The sequence below is a fragment of the Geotrypetes seraphini genome, chromosome 4, assembly GCF_902459505.1.
Source record: "Geotrypetes seraphini chromosome 4, aGeoSer1.1, whole genome shotgun sequence".
Classification (NCBI taxonomy): domain Eukaryota; kingdom Metazoa; phylum Chordata; class Amphibia; order Gymnophiona; family Dermophiidae; genus Geotrypetes; species Geotrypetes seraphini.
Genome location: NC_047087.1, coordinates 26,061,416 through 26,088,095, shown reverse-complemented (window position 1 = coordinate 26,088,095; position 26,680 = coordinate 26,061,416). Strand labels below are relative to the sequence as shown.

Here is a 26,680-nt window from a genome sequence, read left to right as displayed (position 1 = left end):
AAAAAGGGTTATAACCTTGATAAAATGCCATTGGTGTTCTTATGTTTAAAAGATAAATGTAAACAAAGCCAAAATGAGTTCTGGCAGAGTCTAATGCTTTTAAGTATACCCATGGCTTGGCTGAACACAAATCAAAGTAACTAGTTGATGTTTTTTAATTGGGTCTGACAGAGTCATTAAACACCAGCTGTTTGTTTCTTGTCTTTCTTTCTTTTCAAATAGTAAAGGGTGTGTTCGAGAAATCTACAGACACAGAGGTGGGGGTGGGGTTCTTTTATGCACATTCCCTTTTTCTCTTCCTTCTTAATAACGAGATAGTACCGTATTTTCACGCATATAACGCGCACGTTATACACGATTTTACAAACCATGCGCGTTATACGTGTGAGCGCGTTTTACAACTTTTTTTTTTCAATCCGATCGGCATCCCCCCTGCGAACCGGCATCCTCCCCCCCGCTCACGTCACCCCCCCTCCCCCGCGATCCTACATCCCCCCCAGCACCGCAAAACATCTCTTACCCAATTGGGCACCGGCACCAGCACCAATGTACAGATCGTGCCAGTGACAGTGCCCGAAGATCCTCCCTTGTTGGTTTGGGCTGGGCTGGGCTGGGCGGTGCGGTGCGGGAGAGATCCTCCTTCTTCCTGCGCCGGGCTGGACTAGGCTTTGAGCATTTGCGCATGCTCAAAGCCTTCTGGTCTCGCTCTCTGAAGGAGGATCTCTCCCGCACCGCACCGCCCAGCCCAGCCCAGCCCAAACCAACGAGGGAGGATCTTCGGGCACTGGCACTGGCACGTCCTGTGCATTGGTGCTGGTGCCGGTGCCCAATCGGGTAAGAGATGTTTTGCGGTGCTGGGGGGGATGTAGGATCGCGGGGGAGGGGGTGTGATGCAAGCGGGGGGGGGGAGGATGCCAGTTTGTAGGGGGGATGCCGGATCGGATTGAAAAAAAAAAAGTTGTAAAAGGCGGGTAAGCAAGCGGGGGGGAGGATGCCGGTTCGGAGTAGGCGGGAGAAGGTTTTAGCATGTGTGGTATATGCGTGTGCGCGCTATATTAAATTTTTTTTACATAAATTTGTGTTCCCCGCGCGCTATACCCGTGTGCGCGTTTTACACGGGTGCGCAGTATATGGGTGAAAATACGGTAGTTAATAATTGTAACAGTTGTCTCACAGATGCTGACATCGTAAATAATATATTAGAAAATCCAGTGGCTTTATCTTATGATACTATTTTATTTGATACTCTTATGAGAGCTAAAAGCCAACTATCTGCGAGTTATACGCTTCTCTTAGTAATGACAGCGGTTGCCACGCAGCTTATTTGGAGAAGCTGGGAAAGCTGGGATAAGTTAAGTTATTCATTTTGGTGGGAAACCCTGGGCTCCTTTTACAAAGCCCCGTTAGCGGCTTTATCGCACGCACCTTTTTAGCGCGCGCTAACCCCCGCGCTAGCCGAAAAACTACCGCCTGCTCAAGAGGAGGCGGTAGCGGCTAGCGCGGCCAGCAAATTGGCGCACGCCATTACGCACATTAAGCCGCTAATGCGGCTTCGTAAAAGGAGCCCCCTGTGTTTTACTTCTAAAATGGAACGTTGTTTGGCCATACAACAGGGACGATTTAAGAATTTTATGGATGTTTGGGAGCCATTGGCTAAATATTGTAAAGAAGATTAATTTTTCATTTTGTGGACATGTAAACATACACATCCTGGGTGGGGGAACGGGACTGGACATGGTATTGATATAGGAATTTTTGAATAGTTTCATGAAGATTTTAATATATTTGTATTGGGTGGGAGGGAGGGGATAAAAATAATAGAGCATTAATGTTATACATTTGTTGTATTTGGTTTGTAATACCCATATTTGTGATTCATTTATTAATAATAAATAATAATTGTAACAGTTATGGCTTCATGACATAATATATGAATATGTTCCAAGTCTCCACTTCAGTCATTTCACTGCTATATTTTAAGAGTGAAAAGGGTTACAAAAATGGGCCTTTAAAGGTACATGTTCAACCCACTGCAGTAAAAATAGCCAGTTTGAAAGGTTTACCTTTGATATGGGTGAAAGCTACATGCACAAACCATCGGAACTGGACTGTTATTTAAGATAAGTTTGAATTTAAAAAAAAACAAACAAACCTTCATTGTTTCACAAGATTGGTAGCTTTGAAATGTGGCTATCAGCTTTATATTGGTCTTGGTTAGAGTTCAATTTTGTCTCTTGTTTGTTGTAGGTGCACTTAAGGCACACTTTCACCAAAGGGTATTTTTATATATATATATAAATCTTTATTGATTTTCAAAACTTATAAAAAGTGTAACAATTATGCTCAATAATAACAAATAACACTTAAATTCGTGTAAACATCTAAAACAAATTACACCCCTCCCTTTCCCTCCCTCCCTACCTGGATGTGTGTAAAAATCTAATAAATCCAGGAATTAAGGATTTAATCTTTCTATTGCTTGACAAATACCTCCAATGGACTCCAAATCTCTCTGAACCTTTTGCTATTTCCAGATTGTTCCGCTATCATCCTAAAAATCCACAATGTTTTCCACCAAAAAGAAAAATTCAACCTATCCCAATTTTTCCAATTTCTAGTTATTAATTGCATGGTCACCTCAGTCATAAGAAGAAGAAGTCTGTTTTGATGTTTGTCAATTGGACTATTAAGTTTCAACAATGTCCCGAATAAAACCACGTCATAAGACAATGGAATAGAGACATCTAATACCATATAGATTTTGGCCCAAATTGACTTCCAAAAATTAAGTATCAATGGACAATGAAATAGCAGATGATCTAATGTCCCTATTTCAAGTTGACAGTGCCAGCATCTATTACACTTTAAATTATCCAACTTTTGTAAACGAACTGGGGTCCAAAATATTCTATATAACAAAAAGAACCAAGTTTGTCTCATAGATACTGATGCTATACATTTTATTCTCCAAGTCCAAATCCATGGACATTGCGTAGCAGAAATATGCTGCTTTGTTTCTATGCTCCAAATGTCTCTTAAGCTTGTTTTAGGTTTTTTTGCCAAATATTTAGATATTAATTTATACCACTTGCGGCCTGATGCCCTTGAAAATCTGTCTGGAAACATAGACCCGGCAAACTGTACTGATTTTTTAAGTTGCGCCAGTTAGGGAACCCTTTCTGAATGGCCTGCTTCAACTGCAGCCATTTGTAACCTTGAGACTTTGATATACCAAATGATTGTTGTAACTGTAATAAATCTAGAAGTCACTACAAAAGCTTGTGAAACACACTAAAATGCTAAAAGACTAGGCTATAACATGAGTCCATACACAACTAATATAACAACCGAAATGGTTGAATTGAGAGATTATTAGGATCTCAAGTGCTCACAGTTATATGCCAATTGATCACATCTAGGCAAATAACTAACATTCTCATTGTGTTATTTTTTTCGAATAATTTTAGTTTTGTTATGCAGTTATTATACTATTATATTTATGATTATTAAATTACTTAGCTCGGGTGTAGGTTCTTAACCTGGGCCAACTGAAGACAAAACGACGGAAGATCTCCGTTTTGCTCTCAATAACAGTGAAAGAGCTTCATCAGGAACAGTGCAGATTACCGGCACTGTAAATAAAGCATAACAAACCATCATCCATTATAATCATCCGTTATCTTAACGAATATCTAATAATTCTAAGTACTCATAGTTAAAAAGGCACCATGGAACCACTTCGGATTATAAAACTTAATTAAGATTTATTAATTTAATACTAAGCCTTTATTTAATTCTTTATTTATTTCTATTTATTCATTTATTCAATGGCTTGACTCTCATACCCTCTTGATTACAGCTTTCTAACTGTTTTTTTATATTTTTTTACATTTTTTACATATCTTTTATTACCACAACCAACTACTACACCTCATATTCAATTGGCATATAACTGTGAACACTTGAGATCCTAATAATCTCTCAGTTCAACCATTTCAGTTGTTATATTAGTTGTGTATGGACTCATGTTATAGCCTAATCTTTTAGGATTTTACTGTAATAAATCTACCATTTTCCCATTCAAAATTACATCATTTAGAGTATGAATGCCTGCCTGCAACCACCAATTTGTATCTTGGAGTTCCACCATAGGGATTGACATCTGGTTTGCTGCATCGGCACAGGAGTTAAAGCATCTATAAATTTTAACATAATCCATGTTGAATGAAAAATATTGTCCTTATATATTCTCGGAATCTTGATACTTAAAATATGGCTAAGATGAAGTGATAAGATGACTTTCCAGAATCAACGGAAGGTTTCATCATATTGTCTATGATGAAACCCAGATCCTTTTCTTGGGCGCTAACCCCCAAGGTGGACCCTTCTATTTATCATTTCTAAAGCACTACCAGTTGTATGCAGTATTGTATACAAACTTTAGAGACATTCTCATTGAAGGTGACATGACTTTATGCATTTGTTGTAGCTGAATCCCTGCCAAGGTATATAGGCCCTGATTCTACAAAGTGCGTCCCGATTTTAGGCAGCTGTAGGCGTCCTACAGCTGTCTAATCAGCCAATCGGGATACACGTTTTTTTAAAAAATGCTCCCCAGGCAGGTCGCCTATATTGAAGGCGCCTCCAGGAGCCTAGGGAGGCCCGCAAGATGCCTAAGCTCGCCTAAGGGCCTTAGGCGAACCTAGGCGGCCTTCCGCGTCTCCCTAGTAGAAGAAGAGATGCTTACAATGTAGGCCAACAAAATGCTGGTCTACATTGTAAGTAGACGCGGCCGCTATACTTATTGCGGCAAGGGATCTCTCTGCCGCTATAAGTATACCGGGCCGCGGCCGCCTGTCCAATTGCCGGCAGGAGGGTGCCAGCGATCGGTAGTGTCGGGGAGGTGGGGCGGTCGGTAATGTGGGGGGGGGCAATGAGTAGTGTCGGGGGGGGGGCATCTTCCGGCAGGAGGGTTTGGGCACCCTCCTGCCAGCAATGGGACAGGCGGCCACGGCCCGCTATACTTATAGCGGCAGAGAGATCCCTTGCCGCGATAAGTGTAGCGGGCCGTGTCTAATCTAACCCGATTCTCTAACCGGCACCTGTACCATTGGCGCCGGTTATAGAATCGGGGTTTAGTGTAGGCCCGATTCTGAATAGGACACCTCTCCCGGGCGTCCTATACAGAATCAGGTCCATAGTGTCTTGCAAAAATATCACCGAAGAAGAATTAAATCTGTTTTCAAATGTACATATTCATGAATGCTGTTATTGTATGTAAATATAGAAGCAATACGTTAGAAAACAACTTTTCAAACATTAGAACCATATATTATCTCTTTTCATTTGTATGTGTCATTCTTGTCTTTATTGCCAACATTTTGCAGTTGATGTCAAGACCTATGAAATGAGAATACAAATGCAACATACTGGATGACTTGCTTTGTTTTGTGTTAGATACACAGATATCAAGAATGCATCAGGGAAGCTGGATTTCAACTTGCTTTCCCCATTAAAACGGGAGTACTGGAGCATGCTGGCATATAATCGTTCCAAACTCTGTAATATACTCTTCTCCAATGAGCTAAACCGTCGCCTTTCTCCTCACGGGGTCACATCAAATGCACTGCATCCTGGAAATATGATGTATTCGGCTCTTCATCAAAGCTGGTGGGTGTACACAGTGCTGTTTACCTTAGCTCGGCCTTTCACCAAATCCATGGTAAGTGAGGGACCTGAGATCTTTTATACTTGTTCCGTTTGACTGGTGTACACAAATCCAGACGTTCATGTCGAGATTGCTCATTTAGAAGAACCTGTAGTCATGTTGGGAAAGATATCAAAATATAGGACATATGAGAAAGACTCATGATAAATATATCAGCAATACTCGTATAGTGTTTCTGAAATTGTCAAAAAAGGCTGACGTTCAGCGGACCCAAAGCTAAATCATTGCATGTTGTAGGAGATTTGAGAGTGCAACACCTCCCTTGATTTGCTTACTTTGGCTCCCTGGGCAGTTAAGGATTTTGGTTAAATTTGTTGGTCTTTCACTCGCTTCTTGGCATTGGCGTGGATTTATTAACATTCTTTTGTGTGTGTGTGTGTGTGTGTTTAGTATGAAGGGTGGTGCATCCCATGTATGGATTTTTATAGCTTTTGAATTGACACAAATAATATTCTTTTAATTTTTTGTAAACATTTGAAAACCTGGCTCTTTGAGTAACTTTCTCCTTATTCTTTAAGACAGTGTCTTTCAAACTTTTTTTTAGCTCCGGCACACCAAACGGAACAAATGTTTTTTGCGGCAAAATTGTAAAACCAACAAAAAATTAAATTTGAGAGTTCTTTATTTAAAGTTTTTTAAGCTATGTATGGGTAATTGTAACAACATAGAAACATGACTGCAGATAAAGGCCAAATGGCCCATCTTGTCTGCCCATCCACAGTAACCAATATCTCTTTCTCTCTCTGAGAAATCCCACCTGTGGAACTAAAGTAGATAGAATAGAATTGCTAATCAATTTCATGGATGTGCTTGTTTTTGAGTGCAAATTAACTCATAACATGGCTCGATAGTCAACAAGCATCTGCAGTTCGCAAAGATAAGAAGATCCAAACGGTAACAAAGCCTTGATTACTGTGTTGCTCAAGTTAGGATAACTATTGCATAAAAAATAAAATTAAAATTACTTGTGGTTAGCTTTCAAGGACCAATCACGTCAAAGAATGATGCTTGTCTGGGCGGTTGTATCCTTACGCTCACAGACAATCATAATATTGACAGACTCTTGCATACGCGACATACATCTCATATATTCTAGTGTATACTTATGGGAATTTTTTTTTTTTAGTTCAAATATTCTTTATTAAATAAATTTTTGAAAAAACAAAACAGATAACAGAATAACCATGATAAACTACAATAATATAGCAGTACCTGGATCAGAAAAAAAGGGGGGTGATGAAAAATGAAGACATGAGCAAAAACATTATACATACAATAGAAATAAAAAACATAATATAAAAAAAAGAAAAACCACGAAGAAGGGTCAAGTAAATACATATTGTTGAAAAGAAGACCAGATACAGGCAACTTTATATGAACGAGAATTATATAAAGAACTGTGTAATTCAAATTTGTACGTCAGACAGACTAAATTCCACCACATAGTCACATGTAAATCTCTCTGAAATTTCCAGTTTTTTAGGATCACTTTAAGAGCTAAAACCAGTAATATATCAAATAATCTAGCCTGATCCTCAGTTAATACCTCCTCCAACACTGTGCTTCTCCAGATCACAATGGGAAGAGTAAGCTGGACTTGAAAAGAAAAAATCTGGGAAACAATGGACCATACCACATCCCAGAGGGCTTCAGAGTTGGACAAGTAAAGAGCAAATGAGTTAATGTACTACAGTCAGCCTGACAGTGCCAACAAACATCAGAGGACTAGTGACCAATATGTTTCAATTTCCTAGGAGTCCAGAGAGCTCTATGAGAAATAAAAAAACAGTGATTGAGACAAGGAGGCTAACATCGAAGTCTGCAGAGAAGTAGACCAGAAGGTGGACCATTGAGAAGTCATAAGTTGCATCTGGAGATCCTTTTCCCAGACAGCATGTAGCGCGAATAAAGGAGAGTCCATAGCATTAAGATGATGATATATTTTAGAAGAGAAATGCCGAGTATCTGCTAATGCAGAAAAATACCTGCAGATATGAGGCAGCACAGATAGAAATTTATGCTTACTCTTAGTTAGACATTGTTGTAACTGTAGCCAGTGAAAAAATTCACAATCCGAAAGCTGAAATCTATCCTGCAAAATTGTAAAGGAAAGAATCTGAGTATCCCAAATCTGATCAAGCGAAATAATACCTTTATTACTCCAAGATGACCATAAAAAAGTAGCATTCACAATTCGCAAAGAGGGGTTATACCACAGAGACTGATAAAGAGTATCTCTAATATGAACTTTGAATAGGGCATCTAACTCCAGGAGAGACCAATGGAATTTCATAGAATAGGATACAACCGGATTCAAGAAGGTAATTTAGAGCTAAGCACAGAAAAAAAGAAAAAGGGCGAAGCAATTGACGCTCATCTCAATCTAACTGGGGGTCAAGGGAGTATCAGTATCTTGAAACCAATGCTAGGCTTGGCGCAACATGAAAGCAAGGTGATATTGATATAAATTTGGAAATTTAACTCCACCAAAATGCTTACTACGTTGCAAATGACGTTTAGCAATTTTAGGCGGTTTAGATTGCCATAAAAAATGAGAAAGTTTAGTCTCCAAGAGCCTATAGTAGGCACGATCAAAAAAGCTAGGAAGCACCATCGAGGTATAATTGATAAGTGGGAGCAGCCCTCTCCAGGCAGCCCTATCAAGTGAGGTAGAGTGGTGACCACCTTTGAACTTGACGATCAATCAAATCAAGCACCCGACACCAGGTCGGCCAGGTCCTTAACTGGTTCAACGGGTTCCTAAGGAACAGATCTTACAGAGTATTTAAAAACGATTCTCTCTCCTACTCCTGGGAAAACGCCTGCGGTGTGCCACAGGGCTCCCCCCTGTCCCCCACCCTGTTCAATATCTACCTCACCTCCCTAGGAAACCTCCTGCAAAGCCTCAAGCTAAAATTCTTTATCTACGCGGATGACATTACCATAGTCATCCCTCTAACCAGTTTCACTCAAGAACTCCTTAACTCCCTCACAAGCATACTTAGTCAGATAGAACTCTGGATGCTATCCTACAGATTAAAACTAAACCCAGACAAAACAAAATTCTTCCTAGCAACCCCCAAAGACAAAATCAAAGACACCACAATTCAAGTAAAAGGATCCACATTCCCCCTCGAACAAACTTTAAAAGTACTGGGTATAACACTAGACAAACATCTATCCCTCGAGAAACACACTGATATCACAGTCAGGAAAAGTATCTCGACACTATGGAAACTCCGCACCATAAAAAAATACTTTGATGACTCTTCATTCCGCCTCTTAGTGCAATCCTCCATCCTCAGCATACTAGACTACTGCAACATCATCTACTTGAGCTCCTCAAAGGAGACTAAGGATGATCCAGAACACTGCTGTCCGCCTCATATTTGACCTGAAAAAATGGGACCATATCACCCCTTTCTACCACAAACTCCACTGGCTCCCTCTAGAATCCAGAATCATGTTCAAATTTGCCTGTTTTTGCTACAAAACAATATTTGGTTTATCCCCAAGCTACATCACCCCCCACTTCACCCTTAACCACAACTACAAGAACTCCCGTAAAATTCAACTCTTTGCCTTCTCCTCCCTAAAACTATGCCACTCAAAAAAATTCCTCGACAAAACCTACGCCTTCCAAGCCGCCAAACTAAACCCCTGGCTAGCCCAAATGGTCCTCAAGGCCTACAACTACCTCGACTTTAGAAAACTACTCAAAACTCACCTATTTCGAGACCAAGACCCTTAATGCCCCTTTTCTATCCTCCTCCTCCCCCCTTCCGATCTACTCCCCTCCCCCGTCTCCCTCCTCTCCCCCCTACTTCTCTCCTTGCTGTTCGCAACTCTATGATCAATTTGATATGTAACCACTTGTAACTACTCTCTCCTTGCTGTTTGCAACTCTATGATCAATTTGATATATAACCACTTGTAGTCTCTGTCTAACTAATGTGAACCGCCTAGAACTCTTCGGGGTTTGGCGGTATACAAAAATAAAGTTATTATTATTATTATTATTATTGATGAGAGAAATGATAGAGTCAAAAGAAGAAGAAAAAAGAATGCCTAAGTATTTAACTCAGACAGGGGTCCAGCGGAAAGAGTAGGAAACACAGTCTCTTTGTAAACAATAGAGATTAAGCGGGAGGACATCAGACTTATCACGATTAACTTTGTAACCTGAAATCAAAGAAAATTGATCTAAAAGCATAATTAAGGCCTCAAGCGAAGAAGAAACATTAGATAAATATAGTACCAAATCATCAGCATATAAAGACAATTTAACTTCTTTCGCGCCAAATAAGATACCATGAATAGAGTCCGCATGTCGAATAGCAATAGCAAGTGGTTCCAAAGCCAGATTGAACAGTAAGGGAGATAAGGGGCAGCCCTGTCTAGTACCCCGGGATAACTGGAAGGCAGCAGATAATGTAGAGTTCAGCCATAAGCGGGCAGACGGAGAAGTGTACAAAACCCGAATTAAGGCTATAAAAGGTTCAGGAAATCTGAACCAGTACAAGATGTGAAATAGATAAGGCCATTCCACCCAGTCAAAGGCTTTCTCTGCTTCTAAAAATAATGCTGCCATTGGAGTAGCAGAATGTTTAGCCATCAAGATAGCATGGGAAAGGCTATGGGTGTTAGACGCATAGAAATGAGATGGAATAAAACCGATCTGATCCGGGTGGATAAGGCTATCTAAAACTTTAACAAGTCTAGAGGCAAGAATCTTCGCATAAAGCTTAGATTCAACATTTATCAGGGAAAGGACGATAATTTTTCATCTCCATGGGGCCACGATCTGGCTTTGGAACCACTATAAATAAAGCTTCATTGAATGTGGAAGGAGACTGCGGCGACTCCAAAAGAGCCTGAAAGAGATGTAAAAATTTAGGAATAAAAAAACACCCAGAAAATGTACGAAAAAACTCAACCGAAAAACCATCTCCTCCCGGAGATTTTCTAAGTGGCATATGAAATAGAGCATCTTTCACTTCAGTAGAAGAAATAGGAGATATCAAAAGCTCTTGCTGTTCAGGTGACAAAGTCGGGTGTGGAAGAGACCGAATAAATTTCTCAATATGCACAGTAGAACCAGAATGGTCCGTAGAATACAATTGTTCATAAAAACGATCAAAGCAATGAGAAATATGAGATGGATCCGATACCACTTCCCCCGATGACGATTTAATTCCAGCAATATGTTGCTTTTGTTGTTTAGATTTAAGAAAGGAAGCCAAAAGTCGCCCAGATCGGTTTCCTTCAGCATAGTATTTAGCAGAGGCCTTGAACACAAAGGCCGCAGATGCTTCCGAACATTTAGTATTAAAAGAAAATTTAAGTTTTAAGATCTCAGTGTAGAGTTCAGGAGCCTGAGAGGCTGCATGTTGCAGTTCAAGGACTTTAAGACGAGTTTGCAATTGGGATCTGAGAGCCAAATCTATTTTATTCTTTTTAGCAACATAATGTATAATAAAGCCAAGGAGAGCAGCCTTCATGGCATCCCACTGAATTTGTAGGGAGGTATCAGACAAAGTATTAAAATAATAATACTCCTCCAAAAATTGTTCATCCTCTTTAACAAAATCAGGATCCAACAATAAGGAGGAATTAAATCGCCATCGGGGAGAACATTGTAGTGACAAATCAGCTTGCAAGATTACACTAATAGCAGCATTATCAGAGACCAAAATTGGATGGATCTTAGTAGAAGACAACTTGGAGACTAAAACTTTTGACAACAAAAAAAAATCAATCTGAGAGTAAGAAGCATGAGCCGCTGAAAAACAAGTGTAATCCCTGCCAGTTGGATTGAGAAGGCGCCAAGGATCAACTTGCCCTAAATCATTCATAAGAGAAACCAAGGTATCTCGAGAGACAGATTTGGAAAACATCCCGGTATTAGACTTATCCAGATAAGGATCAATATGAATATTAAAGTCTCCACCAATTAGCAAGGGGATGTCACTGACTAATTCAGGCAAATGAAACAAGTCTTTAAAGAATTGCGGATCTTCTTTATTAGGAGCTTATAGAGAAACCAAATTAAGCCTGTTACCTTGAAATGAAATTTGGGCAACCACCCACCTACCTTGGGGATCAGTCTTGTGGTGAAGAACAGTAGTTGAAGCATTTTTATGAATTAATATAGCAACCTCACCACGCTTTCCCATGGCAGGGGCATAGAGACATTGACCAACCAAATCCCCCTGTAATTTTACAAATTTACAAGCACTTAAATGAGTTTCTTCAATCATAGCTAGAGTAGGATGAAAAGACTTTAAATAATTGAGAATTTTCTTATGCTTGATCACATTGTTGAGACCATTTATATTAAGAGAAACACAGTGACATAGTAACATAATAGATGACGGCAGATAAAGACCCGAATGGTCTAACCAGTCTGCCCAATCTGATTCAATTTAAATTTTTAATTTTTTTCTTCTTAGCTATTTCTGGGCAAGAATCCAAAGCTTTACCTGGTACTGTGCTTGGGTTCCAACTGCCGAAATCTCAGTCAAAACCTACTCCAGCCCATCTACACCCTCCCAGCCATTGAAGCCCTCCCCAGCCCATCCTCCACCAAACGGACATATACAAACACAGACCATGCAAGTCTGCCCAGTACTGGCCTTAGTTCAATTTTTAATATTATTTTCTGATTCTAGATACTCTGTGTTCATCCCACGCTTCTTTGAACTCAGTCACAGTTTTACTCTCCACCATCTCTCTCGGGAGCGCATTCCAGGCATCCACCACCCTCTCTGTAAAGTAGAATTGCCTAACATTGCTCTTGAATCTACCACCCCTCAACCTCAAATTATGTCCTCTGGTTTTACCATTTTCCTTTCTCTGGAAAAGATTTTGTTCTACGTTAATACCCTTCAAGTATTTGAACGTCTGAATCATATCTCCCCTGTGTAGCGGAGCCGGTACCCGTGGTTTCACGCTAGCCCGGCCACACTCACATATGCGCTGCTCCGACGTGCCTCCCTAGACGGAGGGAGGTCCTGCTGGATAATATGCACTGTCTTGTCAGCAAATCAAAAAGACAAAAAAGAGTCACTTCTTTAATCCTTAAATTTCCCCTTTATTAGGTGGTATGATTAAGGTGCATTCTCCAATAGAGTGACACCCTCACAGTCTTATAACACAATCCTTTATATCAGAGAACTCAGGCTAGGATGGCCCAAAACAAAAGAGGCCAACCGGGACCTTTAGTCAGGTAAGTAATCACCAAAATAAATCTTCAATCAAAAAGAAAAACATTCACCAGTTCTCTTTAGTGGCACACAAAGTCCATAAGTACAGCGGTGCTCCAAAAGAACCAATGCACAAGCCTTAAACTCCTTCTGGCTTGTTTCCCAGCCAGCTCAACAGGAGCTGCTGGGGGGAGGGGAAGGAAGTCAGCGAATCCACTAATTAAATAATCTGATTTTCAGACTTGCCACTAATGGCCCCACTAACCCAACCTGATGTACAGTGGATTCTCCCCAATCTGCCTTCCCTCAAGACTTTCACCCTCTGACAGCCCCAGCCAGCTTAACTATAGCTGACACCATTACACTTGCAAACAAAGAAAAAGAAAAACGTTTTTTTTTTTTCCCCTTCCTGCTTCTCCCAAGCAGGACAGGTGCTGCCAGCACAAGTCCTTCAAAGGCATCCAGTAATCAAACACCCTTTTCCCACACAGTGCAAACCCAACCCCAGGAGGTTCATAAACTTTACAACTCCCAGTCCTGCCACTTAGCTGATTTCCATCTGCACATCTTCAGGCAGACTGAAAGTTTCTCCAAACTCCATAGCCTCCTCACTGGGTAGCTGGTTGGCCAAAGGGTCTGTGTCAGGCTCCTGCATTTCCCAGTCCTGAGACTCTGGAACACCTTCAGCAGGAGAGACCCTTTCCAGGGCTGGCCCCGGATAGACTGCCCTCCTCCCTTTCAGAGCAGTCTCTAAAGTACACAGTGGAATCTGACCTGCCCTTGGAGGGGGAGGAGCTTTCTGCCGATTTCCCCTAGCTGACTTTGGGAGCCTAATCATTCCCTTCAGCTGGGGAAAGCCAGGGGGAAGGAAATCTCTCTGGGGCTGTTGTAAGCTGTTCTCAACCTCCTCCTCTCCTCCCTGGAGATCAGCCCCGACTGAATTAAAGGGCAAGCTAGGATTTCCCTTAGGCTTGGTCACAACCCTATCCCCGTGGTTAGCCCTCTGAATCCCTGGGACAGGTTTAATTAGCTCCTGCCCTGGTGCAAGAGACACTTTAGGGATAGGATTGTGACATACCCTCACCTTTAAGGGATGCCTATCCTGAGACTTTAAGCCTAGGTTCGGACTATCTTGCATTCTGGATAAACTATCCACATTCACACTTAACCGCCCTGGTCGATGCAGTACCTGGAACCGAAACATCTGAAGGGCCAAATACCAACGGGTAAGCCGGGAGTTGTTATTCCTCATTGTATTCAACCACATCAGCGCTGCGTGATCAGTTATCAATGTAAATTCGCGCTCCTGTAAATAATGTTCCAAGGTCTGCATCGCCCATTTGGCGGCCAAACACTCCAACTCCACTGTCGCGTAATTTCGCTCGTTGGGGTGCAGTTTGCGACTTAAATATAATACGGGGTGTTCCACCCCCTGTACTTCCTGACTTAAAATTGCCCCCAGTCCCGTGCCCGAGGCATCCGTTTGCAGTATTAGGGGTTTGGATAGATCAATAGACTTCAACACCGGATTTGTACACAGGGCTACCTTGAGGTTCTCCAGTGCCTCTCTGCCTGCAACCCCCCATCTCAGTGTGTCCGGCCTATCCTTTCTCAGCATATCAGTCAGGGCCGAGGCCCGGGTGGCAAAATCAGGTATAAACCGCCGGTAGTACCCGATAAGCCCCAAGAACCCTCGGAGTTGTTTTTTTGTGTTGGGGCAGGGGTAGTTTCGCACACACTCTACTTTATCTACAAGGGGCCTGACCTGTCCCCTCCCCACCACATAGCCCAGGTATTTGACCTGCCTTTGTCCCAGGTAACATTTTTTTGGGTTGATTGTGAACCCTGCCTTCCTTAAAGCCTCCAAAATTGCTCTAACATGACCTAGATGTTGGGCCCAATTCTGCGAATGAATTACCACATCATCAAGGTAGGCATCCGCATAGGCATTATGCCCCCTTAGCACTTCCATAATACCCCTTTGGCAAGTAGCCGCGGCCCCATGAAGGCCGAATGGCATATGCCGGAATTGATACAAGCCAAAGGGAGTGCTGAATGCTGTCTTAGGTCTCGCACTGGGTGACAGGGGAATCTGCCAATACCCTTTTGTGAGATCAATAGTGGAGAGGTATTGGGCCTGTCCTAATCGATCTAGGAGATCATCTACCCGGGGCATGGGAAACGCATCGAATTGGGATATCTCATTGAGTTGCCTGAAGTCATTGCAAAATCTGGGGGTGCCATCTGCCTTGGGAACAATAACGATGGGACTTGACCAAGGGCTTTGGGATGGCTCGATCACCCCCAGAGTCAGCATTTCTTCCACTAGACCCTGCACTAAATCTTTCTTTTTTTCAGCCAGCCGATAAGGTTTCACCCTCACTATCTTCCCCGGAGTAGTAATTATCTCGTGGGTGACCACCTCTGTGCGTCCGGGTATTGGCGAGAACACATCCTGAAAGTCCTTAACTAGGGTTTCCAGTTGCCTAGCTTGGTCTTCAGATAAGTCTGTCCCGATATTGACCCCTTCACTACGTGCTAGATCAGCTATCTGGGGCCCGAAGTCCTCATCTTGTTTCTGTTCAGCTATCAGCGCCAAAACCTCTCTTTCCCGCCAGGGCTTCAGGAGGTTTACATGATAAGTTTGTACCCTATTCTTTTCATCTTTGACTCTATAATCCACCTCATTGAGCTTTTCCACGATGGTGGCAGGGCCTTTCCACTCCGCAAGGAATTTGTGGGGGTTGGAGGGTATCAGGATCAACACTCTATCCCCTACTTTCAGTTGGCGGCCCTTGGCCTTCCGATCGTAATAGAGCTTTTGCCTATTTCTACTCCATTCCAAATTTCCTTCCCTATTTTCGCCACTTGTGCCAACCTCCTCTTTAATTGAGTCAGGTAGGACACTACATTGGCTTCCTCCTGCTCCTGAGACCCCCACTGATCTCTCACAATGTCTAGTATCCCCCGGGGCGTTCTACCATATAGCATCTCGAAGGGACTGACCCCGAGGGAGTCCTGTACCTTTTCTCGGGCTGCAAACAGTACCAACGGGATGAACAGGTCCCAGTCTCTCCTATCTTGGCCTGTTACCTTCTTTAGCATTTGTTTAAGTGACTGGTTGAACCGCTCAACCAATCCGTTGGCCTGGGGATGGTAGGCTGACGTTTTAATGTGTCGAATCCCAAACCCCTGCCAAAAATTTTCCATTTCTTTGGACAGGAAATTACTTCCCTGATCGGTCAGGACCTCCCTGGGGAACCCTACTGTACAGAACAGCCCTACCAGCTCCTTCATAATCGCCGCAGAGGAAGACTTTCTTAGAGGAAATGCCCGTGGATGTCTTGTGGCGACATCCATGACGACCAGGATAAAACTATGTCCTCGTGGAGTCCTCTCTAGGGGCCCCACCATATCCATGGCCAGCCGGGCTAGCGGCTCCTCCACCCCGGGGACTGACACTAATGGGGCACGTGCAGGTTTCTTGAGTGATAGTTTCTGGCAAACCGGACAGGATTGGCAAAAGTTCACCACATCCTGAAATACCCCCGGCCAAAAGAATCAATGCACAAGCCTTAAACTCCTTCTGGCTTATTTCCCAGCCAGCTCAACAGGAGCTGCTGGGGGGAGGGGAAGGAAGTCAGCGAATCCACTAATTAAATAATCTGATTTTCAGACTTGCCACTAATGGCCCCACTAACCCAACCTGATGTACAGTGGATTCTCCCCAATCTGCCTTCCCTCAAGACTTTCACCCTCTGACAGCCCCAGCCAGCTTAACTATAGCTGACACCATTACACTTGCAAACAAAGAAAAAGAAAAACGTTTTTTTTTTTTTCCCCTTCCTGCTTCTCCCAAGCAGGACAGGTGCTGCCAGCACAAGTCCTTCAAAGGCATCCAGTAATCAAACACCCTTTTCCCACACAGTGCAAACCCAACCCCAGGAGGTTCATAAACTTTACAACTCCCAGTCCTGCCACTTAGCTGATTTCCATCTGCACATCTTCAGGCAGACTGAAAGTTTCTCCAAACTCCATAGCCTCCTCACTGGGTAGCTGGTTGGCCAAAGGGTCTGTGTCAGGCTCCTGCATTTCCCAGTCCTGAGACTCTGGAACACCTTCAGCAGGAGAGATCCTTTCCAGGGCTGGCCCCGGATAGACTGCCCTCCTCCCTTTCAGAGCAGTCTCTAAAGTACACAGTGGAATCTGACCTGCCCTTGGAGGGGGAGGAGCTTTCTGCCGATTTCCCCTAGCTGACTTTGGGAGCCTAATCATTCCCTTCAGCTGGGGAAAGCCAGGGGGAAGGAAATCTCTCTGGGGCTGTTGTAAGCTGTTCTCAACCTCCTCCTCTCCTCCCTGGAGATCAGCCCCGACTGAATTAAAGGGCAAGCTAGGATTTCCCTTAGGCTTGGTCACAACCCTATCCCCGTGGTTAGCCCTCTGAATCCCTGGGACAGGTTTAATTAGCTCCTGCCCTGGTGCAAGAGGCACTTTAGGGATAGGATTGTGACACCTGTCCCTCCTTTCCTCTAGGGTATACATATTCAGGGCTTCCAGTCTCTCCTCATATGTCTTCTGGCGCAAGCCTCCTATCATTTTCGTCACCCTCCTCTGGACCGCCTCAAGTCTTTTTATGTCCTTTGCCAGATACAGTCTCCAAAGCTGAACACAATACTCCAAGTGGGGCCTTACCAATGACCTCTACATTGGTACAGTGAAAGACTTTATCAACTGACATTGGAAATAGAAAAAGTAGACTCACAGAGATATACAGTAATACACCAGTGGATAAGAGAAGGAACAAAGAAAATAAAAATAGCATAGAAATGAATATCTAGAAAATAACAAAAAGCAAAGGAAAAATTCCAGGTACCACAAATAAACGGGCTTGCAAACAACAACCAGCAAACCTAAAAGCAGAGAACTTATGAGGGAAGTAAAGCCGACATGATCAGGAATCTGGGATATCCCCACAGAAGCCTAAACAGTGAACCGTTATCTAAGTATGACAAAAAGCCTAAACAAGGTAAGAGGGAAAAAAAAAAAAATATATATATATATATATATATTTTTTTTGGTATTTCTCTTACATGCGATGGTATTTTTTTCCTTTTGGGACTTAGTTTTTTTGGCTGCTGATTCGCTCTTATTTGTTAGGTTTTTTCTTTTTTTTCTGTTGTGGGATACATGATACAATATCCCACAAGAGAAAAAAAAGAAAAAAAAACCTAACAAATAAGAGCGAATCAGCAGCCCAAAAAAACTAAGTCCCGAAGGGAAAAAAATACCATCGCATGTAAGAGAAATACCATCCAGGAGAAGTCATGGAAGAAGATAAAAAACCCCAATCAGTCACGCACTCATGATGGAGCAGAGACTTGTGTTTCCATTTATAAAAGGCCCTGCTGTTGAAGATATTCTTGTAAATCCACTGGAAAATCAAAATTCTTGGTGACATTATTCAAAGTGACCTGCATACGGGCTGGATAGAAAAGCCCATATTGGGCCTTTAGACGTTTGAGTTGCGGTCTTATTGCCAAGAAATTGTTTACGCCGAAATGCAGTAGATTTAGCCAAATTAGGTAGAATCAAGATAGTATGTTCTTGCCATTTCAAAGGTGCCTTTTCTTTGACCTTTTTCAAAACAGCCAGTACTTGTTGATAACATAAAAGCTTTAAGACCATAGGCCGCAGATATTTAGAATTGCGTAGGCGATTCGACGGGACCCGGTGGCGTTCAGTCTCCATCAGTGGATCAAAACAGAGATTAAGGAGTTCAGGTATAAATTTAACACAAAACCTGATCGGATCATCAGTCTCCGCCGATTCTGAAATCCCCAAAATCCTCAAATTATTCCTGCGACTACGATTCGCCAAGTCCTCCACCTCCATCTGAAGACGGGAAATCAATTTCACATGTGAATCTGTGATGGCAGCTTTAGTTTCTAACCACGTGGTGTGAACGTCTAGAGACTCAATTTTCTTGCAGAGCGTCTGCAACTGCTCCGTTTGCGATTGCACTCCAGCCTGCAGCTCTTGCAAGGCTTGGCGATTGTCCATGAGCATTTCTTTAATTTCAGCACATTCCCCCAACATTGTCGGGGTCAGCTGGGCACCCGGAGGCTCTTTAGAAGAGTGCAATTTCGCCGGAGAAGGTGGGTCTAGTTTTGAGCGCTTAGCCGTCTGTAAGGCTGCGAAAGCAGTATCTATGCGCTGCATTTTGGATAATGCCATCATCCAGGCAGCGATACAAACAAGAAAAAAGTCAGTCAAAGAACGCAAAAACAGATTTTACTGTAAAAATGGTGGTAGGCCCTGAGGGAGCTCACCCAGACACGTCCGTTCACATGCCTAGCTAGACCACGCCCCCTATGATGGGAATTTTTAAAAATAAAGTAAAATTCTGGAATCTCTCGTGGCACACCCAGAATCTCTTCGGGGACAGTGCCCAGTGAAAAGCATGTAAGACGGTCGCGCATGGACAAACCCGCCCAGGACGTCAGCACACTGCAGTTCAACACTCCGAGATGGGGTGTGGGGGGGGGGGGGGAGAACCCCCATTACAAAGGAAATAGTAATTTTTCTCAAAAAAACAGGGGAAAAGGGGTAATGGGGGGTTTCCCCCACACCCCCCAACGGGAGTGCCAACATTTCTAACTAAAGTGAGGGGGTTCCCCCCACACACACCCTCACAGTGCTTTAAAATACTGTTGAACTCCAGCGCACTGATGTCCTGTGTGAGATTGTCTGGGCGAGTTTGTCCATGCATGGTTTCATCTATGAGCCCCGTGGCACACAGTTTGAGAGACACTGCTTTAAGATTTCTTCTGAAGCTGTTTACTGAAAATATTCCCTTAGAATTTAGATTTTTCATGTAAATGGTTTAATTGCTGTACTTTGATTTATTTAATTATGTTGAAAATTTAAATGGTGTGCTTTTAGGTGTATTCTTTTTATGGCCATTGGTATTATTTTATGAAATTAGTTTTGTGTCATTTGCTGAGAGCTTGCAAAGGTTAAGTGGAATATAAAAGCGCTTTCTAAATGAAAATAACGGATAAAACAACTTAATGGCAATAATTAAATGACAGGCTGCATTTTAATTTATTTGGTGTTAATGATAGTTGCTTTAGCACAGACAGAGGCTGATTCTGTAAGTGTTGCCTGCCGTGTGTCAATCACGGAAAGGCACCGCTTATAGAACTGGCGCCGGAAGCATAGGCCAGGTCTATATTTACATGTCTATATTTCCAGCACCTAGGGTCTTTGCGCCCTTAAACATGCCTACTTCCAGGCTTCTGTTCAAAATACATAATTGGCCAGGTACTTCCTTAGAAAAATCAATATATTATTTTATTAAAAATGTTTCTAAGATGCTCTTCAAATTCCTCTTCCAGATTTAGTGAATGATTCAACCAATTCATTAAACAATTTCTAGAGACCTCAGAACCACAACTCCTCAGTCCCACCAAGGTGTTTCAACGGGGAGATTCAAGTGGTGACATCCTCACCGGTCTGCTTATTTTTAAATACTATATTTCTTTTATCGTTTTTTTACTTATAATTACTTATCTCAGTAATGGTGAGTTATTCATTTCTCAGTGTGGACTGACGGTGAGACCCGACATGTTTCACAACAGTTTCGTCAGGGATCTACCCACTGCCGCAGCCATCCACCTCTTATCCTTCGTTATTTGCAAGATAAATAAAATAAGCAGACCGGTGAGGATGTCACCACTTGAATCTCCCCGTTGAAACACCTTGGTGGGACGGAGGAGTTGTGGTTCTGAGGTCTCTAGAAATTGTTTAATGAATTGGTTGAATCATTCACTAAATCGGGAAGAGCACCTTAGAAATATTTTGAATAAAATAATACTTCCAGGCTTTAGCATCTGTAGACATCTTAGGCACCATGGACCAGGCGCCAGTCCCAGATGCTGTCTAGCAGCGCCTAATTTTTTTAAAATGAGTGTTTAATTGTTTTTTAATGGCATGGCCAAATATCGCACCTCTTAAAACCAATTAGAACACTTACATTAGACACCTGCTGGCGCCTATCTTTCGGCTATTTCTTTCAAAATGTTGCACAGTGTTTAACATATATATATATATATATATATGGAATTTTTAACCCTTTGGACCTTTTATTCATATTTGATAAATATGTTGAGGACCATAATTAGATAACTGCTGTATAGTTTTGGTTCTTTGTAAGCTGTGTTATGATGGAACGTAAATTGTCTTTAACCCCCATCCTTTACAAATCTGCGCTAGCGTTTTTAGCGCCAGCCGTGGCGGTAACAGCTCATAGGAATTCTATGAGCATCGGAACTGTTACCGCAGCGGCCGGCGCTAAAGATGCTAACACAGTTTTGTAAAGGAGGGGTCAAATTTGGCACCCCCCAACCCTGAAATTATGAATATTGGAAGATCTGTAGATCCTGATTTACCTAAGGTTTTGAAAAATCGTGGGATAGCTCTTAAGGTTACATCCTTCCTTTGGAATCCTGGAGTATTGCTTGATGGCAATTTATCTGTGCAGAAACAGACTGATCAAGTTATGTCATCAACTTTTGGTTTTTTTTTCAGCTTTGTGTATTAAGTAAACTTTAATGGTGCACTAGGTGCACAAAATGTTTAGGACAGTTGTCCAGAATCTTGTTTTGGTAAAAATTGACTATTGCAATTCATTATTCCCCTCCCTCACCCCCATTACAAAATCACACAAGAGGTTTTTAACGCCGGCTGAATGTTCTGTGCTGCTCCGATGCTCATAGGAACTCTGTGATCATCGGAGCAGAACATTCAGCGTTCTGGACGTCGCTAAAAACCTCTTGTGTGGTTTTGTAAAAGGGGTCTATATTTGTGAATGTTCTCTACTAAGTTTCGTGCAGTGCAGGTGATACAAAATGAGGCAGCACATTTGGTTATGGAAATATATTCGAGTAGATCTACCCTTATTACACCTGTTTTGAGAGAGCTGCATTGTCTGTCTGTAGTGTATAAGGTAATCATAAAGTTTTGATGCTGATTGATTAGCAAATATATGCAGGTGTACTGTACCTGTTAAGTCATTAAAACTGTACTGTCCGAAAAGATCATTGCAATCAGAGTCTGCAAGGCTATTGTACCTATCACCAGGGTCGGTGTGTCATTATGAGGATACTGTACTTGCTCACATGTCTATTTTTCATCACTGGATCTAAATTATGGCATGAACTTCCAGGCTATATAAGACTACGTGCAAATGTGCAGCAATTTAGAAGGTTATTAAGGGCACATTATTTTGCAAAGGCCTTTTGGAGAGGGGAACTTTATTGTTGATTTCAGAGTCTATGGTAGGCGACAAAGATATTTAGATAAGGTATGAGGATGTGTATATGAAAGCTATAAAATGATAAATGTATTGTATGTTGGTTTTAATTATGTATGTTTATTTTGTAACTTGCTTTTGTTAAAATGAGAGATAAATATGGTAAATAACATGAATCTCTTTTATAAGAATAATGAAATTATGCTGAATTGTCTGAACTTTTGAAAACTTATAGATGGCTGGCTGAGCAAGGGTGTGCTTATATCAGTGGGATAATCCCTTGGGAATCAGGTCCGTAGATCCCAATGAACTTTTACTGATTTATTCTGGCTCTGTAAAGCAGTGGTTCACAACCCTGTCTTGGAGGACCACCAGGCCAATCGGGTTTTCAGGCTAGCCCTAATGAATATGCATGAGAAAAATTAGCATACAATGGAAGTGAAAGGCATGCAAATCTGCTCCATGCATATTCATTAGGGCTAGCCTGAAAACCCGATTGGCCTTGTGGTCCTCCAGGACAGGGTTGCTATAAAGGGTACAGAGAGGCCAGTTGCACAACAGATCGAATGGCTTCAGCCTGTTGGTACCTCTTTTAGGGAAATGGGCTGTTTTACTGAAGAATCATTTTTCAAATCAGCATATTTATAGTTGGCAGATCAGGTTTAATCCAGGTCTTAGTACAGTGTCTCGCAAACTTTGGCAATCCGCCGCACACTAAACCGGTGGCTGCAGCTTGAGGCCATCCGGACGAGTGCAGACATGGACGCAAAGCTCTCATGCGCATGGGTGACATCATCCCTTCAACGTTTGCTCATGTGTGAAGGTCCTCCAGACGGGGCCCTGAGCTGCCGGGGGGGGGGGGAGGGGGAAGTGCTGGAAAAGAAAAGGTGCAAAGAGGAGGAGAGGCGCCGGCGCCAGCTGACTCGCCGTGAGAGGCACACATAAGAACATAAGAAATGCCTGCACCGGATCAGACCTGGGGGTCCATCTAGTCCGGCGATCCGCACACGCGGAGGCTCAGCCAGGCGTACCCCGGCGAATAACTTAGTCACTCGTATCCCTCAATGTGTCCTGCCAGAAGATGTGCGTCCAATTTTCCCTTAAATCCTAGAATGGTGGTTTCCTCCACCATCTCTTCCGGGAGAGAGTTCCAGGCGTTCACCACTCGCTGTGCGAAGCAGAACTTTCTGACATTTGTCCTGGCCTTGTCCCCTCTCAGCTTCAGGCCATGACCTCTGGTCCGAGTCTGAGTCACATTTGCCAATGTGAATAACGCTGTCTCGTGCTCACCATCCTTTCCCCTGTAGGCAGTCAGCAGGCGCTGGCGCAGCTCCTCCTCCCCAGTGTCTCGCAGCACACCGGGACTCTTGCGCAGCACACTGTTTGCAATACACTGCCTTAGTATGATGAGACAATGTTCTGTCTCTGTAATGACACGTTTATGTTCCTAACTGTATTGTAAATTATTACAGGAAAAAGCCAAATACCCACATACCTACGCTCAGGCGGATCACTTTCTAGTTGCATCTGTTATAAGTTTACAAATCCAGCTGCTTTTCTTGTCTTTTGGATCACTGAAAACAATATGTAAAATTAGTCGTTTATCTTTCTAAACTGAAATATTACTGAAGTTAGCCTAGATTCTTTGTAAGTTGTGCTAAAATATAAGCTGTCTTGTAGCAATATTATTAAATCATGGTGGAAAGAGATATACAGATTCAATATACTGTATGATAAATATTACATTTATGTTTAATCATATTTAATATGCCACCTTTTCTACATATCAACAGAGTGGCTTGCTTAATAAAAACCATAAAACCCATTTACAATATAAAAACAACAAAAAAAATCACAGTCTGTCCAGTCTACCATCGCCATTCATCCCCGTGCCATCAGGAAAGATTAATGTAAAGAGATGGGGTTTTAAGCCCTTCCTAAATCTAAGATAGGATTCTTCCACTCATAAGGTAGAAGGAAGAGAGTTCCAGAATATTACAGTACTAATCTTTAAGCCCGTTACATTAACGGGTGCTAGAATAGATGTGTCTGTTTGTCTGTCTTTCTTTCTGTCTCTCTCCTTGTCCGCTGTCTGTCTGTCTGTCTTTTTTTTCTGTCTCTCTCTCTCTCTCCTTGTCCGCTATCTGTCTGCTGTCTCTCTCCTTGGCCACTGTCTGTCTTTTTATCGTGCCCCTTCTCCCACCTACCTGTCTTTCTGTGTGTGTGTTTTTCTTTCTGTCTGTCTATCTCCGTGCCACCTGCCTGTCTTTTTATCATGGCCCTTCTCCCACGTACCTTTTTTTTTGTGTTTGTTTAGAGTGCAAAGGGCGACCGGCACACAGAAACCGCCGCTGGCTCAGCTGTAGGAAGTGTAGTAGGAAAGCGCTGAAAACTGCCACCCGCGCACACGCTGAAAACCGCCACCCGCGCACACGCCGCTACTACCATGTCTCTGCCACGGAGCTACGGATCATGGAGGCAGAGATCATGGAGGTAGGAGTGTGCATGCGCGCTTAGGGTTTTATTATTATTGATTAACTTTCAATAGAATGATTTTGCAGTAGGTGTTTCTAAAAAGAAAATTCAGTGGTCCATGTTCAAAAGACATGTTTGACTAGCTTTATGAGTTAGCCAGAAACATTGTTGAGGTTTAAATTGCACATTTCTGTCCAAAGAGCATTTTTTTAAAATCAGAGCAAATCATTGCATACACACAGTTAACCCACCTAAAAAGAAGTGGCATATGTCTTCATGATGTGGCTATATTTTATTAGATATGTACCGATATTCAGTGTTGGCTGGATAAACTTAAGTTGATAAGTCTGAAGGTACTCATATATGCAGCAACAGACTTACTGTATCCAGATAAACCCTAATGAATGTCTGGGAAAAACCTATTTGCTCATTAGCTCATTGAACATGAGGCTTTCAATAGTTTTGTGATATTTGAGCTTGCACTGATGCATTATTTAACAAACGTTAGCCTGTTCGATACAGCTTGTGGACAGTAGTACTGTACATCAAATCTTTAATTCTGGAGGCTGAATGCCATTACCGTGTGCTTTCTGTAGTCCTGAGAGCTAAATATTATTTTTGGCAGGTTGGAAAGGAAAATATTATATGTGAGTAACAAGAGCTTAACCGATGTTGTAGTCAACTAAAATTTCAAAACTTGCTACAGTGAGCAGTGGTGTCGTAAGGGGAGAATGGGGGGGGAGTGGCCCACCCCGGGCACTGTTGTGGTGGGGGTGCCGGCACCTCTCCGCCCCCCCATGCCACTCTTGCACTCTCCCTTCCCCGCCCATCGTACCTCTTTAAAATCTTCGCCAGGGCGAGCAATTACAATAGCCTGCTGCTTGCGCTGACCTGGGTCATCTGAAATCACTTCCAGGTCGCGGAACCAGGAAGTGACATCAGAGGGAAAGCCGACATCAGCATGAGCAGCAGGCCAGAGAAGCTGCTCTTGCTGGTGAAGATTTAAGAGGTTTGGGGCTAGGAAGCGAGGGAGTGAGCGGGGAGTGGGGGTGTGGAAGGAGCCGAGGGGGCCGAGAGAAAGGCGTGGGGGTGTCTCCTACCCTCGCTAAGCCACTAACAGTGAGAAATGCCTTGAGTTGATTAAGGTTCTGAAACAGGTATATAGTGTATAGAGTACTTAGCTGCAATAGTAAACCTAGTATTACATATGTATTTACATAAGACGATTGATCTGGTATAAACATGTGCATATAAGTAGGATAATGAATTTTTTTTAGTTAATGGCAGATAAACATCCAGTATTTGACATATTGGCATTTTTCTCATTATTATAAAATATTTGAGGTTTTTTTGTGGTTTTATGTTCATAGCAGTACAATATTTTTTAAAAAGTTTAAAGTTATTGTTAAAATTTATTTGGTGACATTTGTTCTTTCCATAAACATATTCAGATATCCTCTTTCTCTGTCTCTCTCTCATTTGAAACATTTTTGCCAGTCAGTTCCCTCTGATTAGTTATTTTTTAATTATTTACAGTTTGGAAAAAAATCAGATATTCTTCAAGAAGCCAAAGAAGTCTAACAGAGTGTATCATGTTTGTTCAGCTGGATATCTTATTTATTTAAAGAACAGTACAGCCTCTTCTGACTTTACACATAGAGTAAACAGAGGCAGCGATCCTAGAAACCTATTTATTGCATCCAAAGAAAATATGATGTATCAGATACTGAAAGTTGCTGAATATCTTTCTAATTTTACAACTTTTCATTATATCTACGAGGGACTGCTGAAAAGTTCTCAGCCCAACCAAGGAGAATGATGTGGAGTCATGAAACTTACAAGTTATTGCACATTTTTCTTGACACTTTGTTTCATTTCATATCATTGAAACAAAGTGTCAAGAAAAGTATGGAATAACTTATACGTTTCATGCTGGACAGCCCTTCCCCACCGCCATAA

The 26,680-nt window shown here is 42.3% G+C and overlaps 1 protein-coding gene across 3 annotated transcripts in view; it reads left to right on the top strand.

Annotated features, from left to right (window-relative positions):
• The window catches only part of WWOX (WW domain containing oxidoreductase), a 1,340,377-nt gene that overhangs the window by 413,172 nt on the left and 900,525 nt on the right, over positions 1-26,680 (top strand). For all 3 annotated transcript variants that reach the window (XM_033942128.1, XM_033942126.1, XM_033942127.1), the window contains one exon: positions 5,458-5,722. In XM_033942128.1, the coding sequence (XP_033798019.1) occupies positions 5,458-5,722 (265 nt within the window). The remainder of the gene's footprint in view (positions 1-5,457; positions 5,723-26,680) is intronic.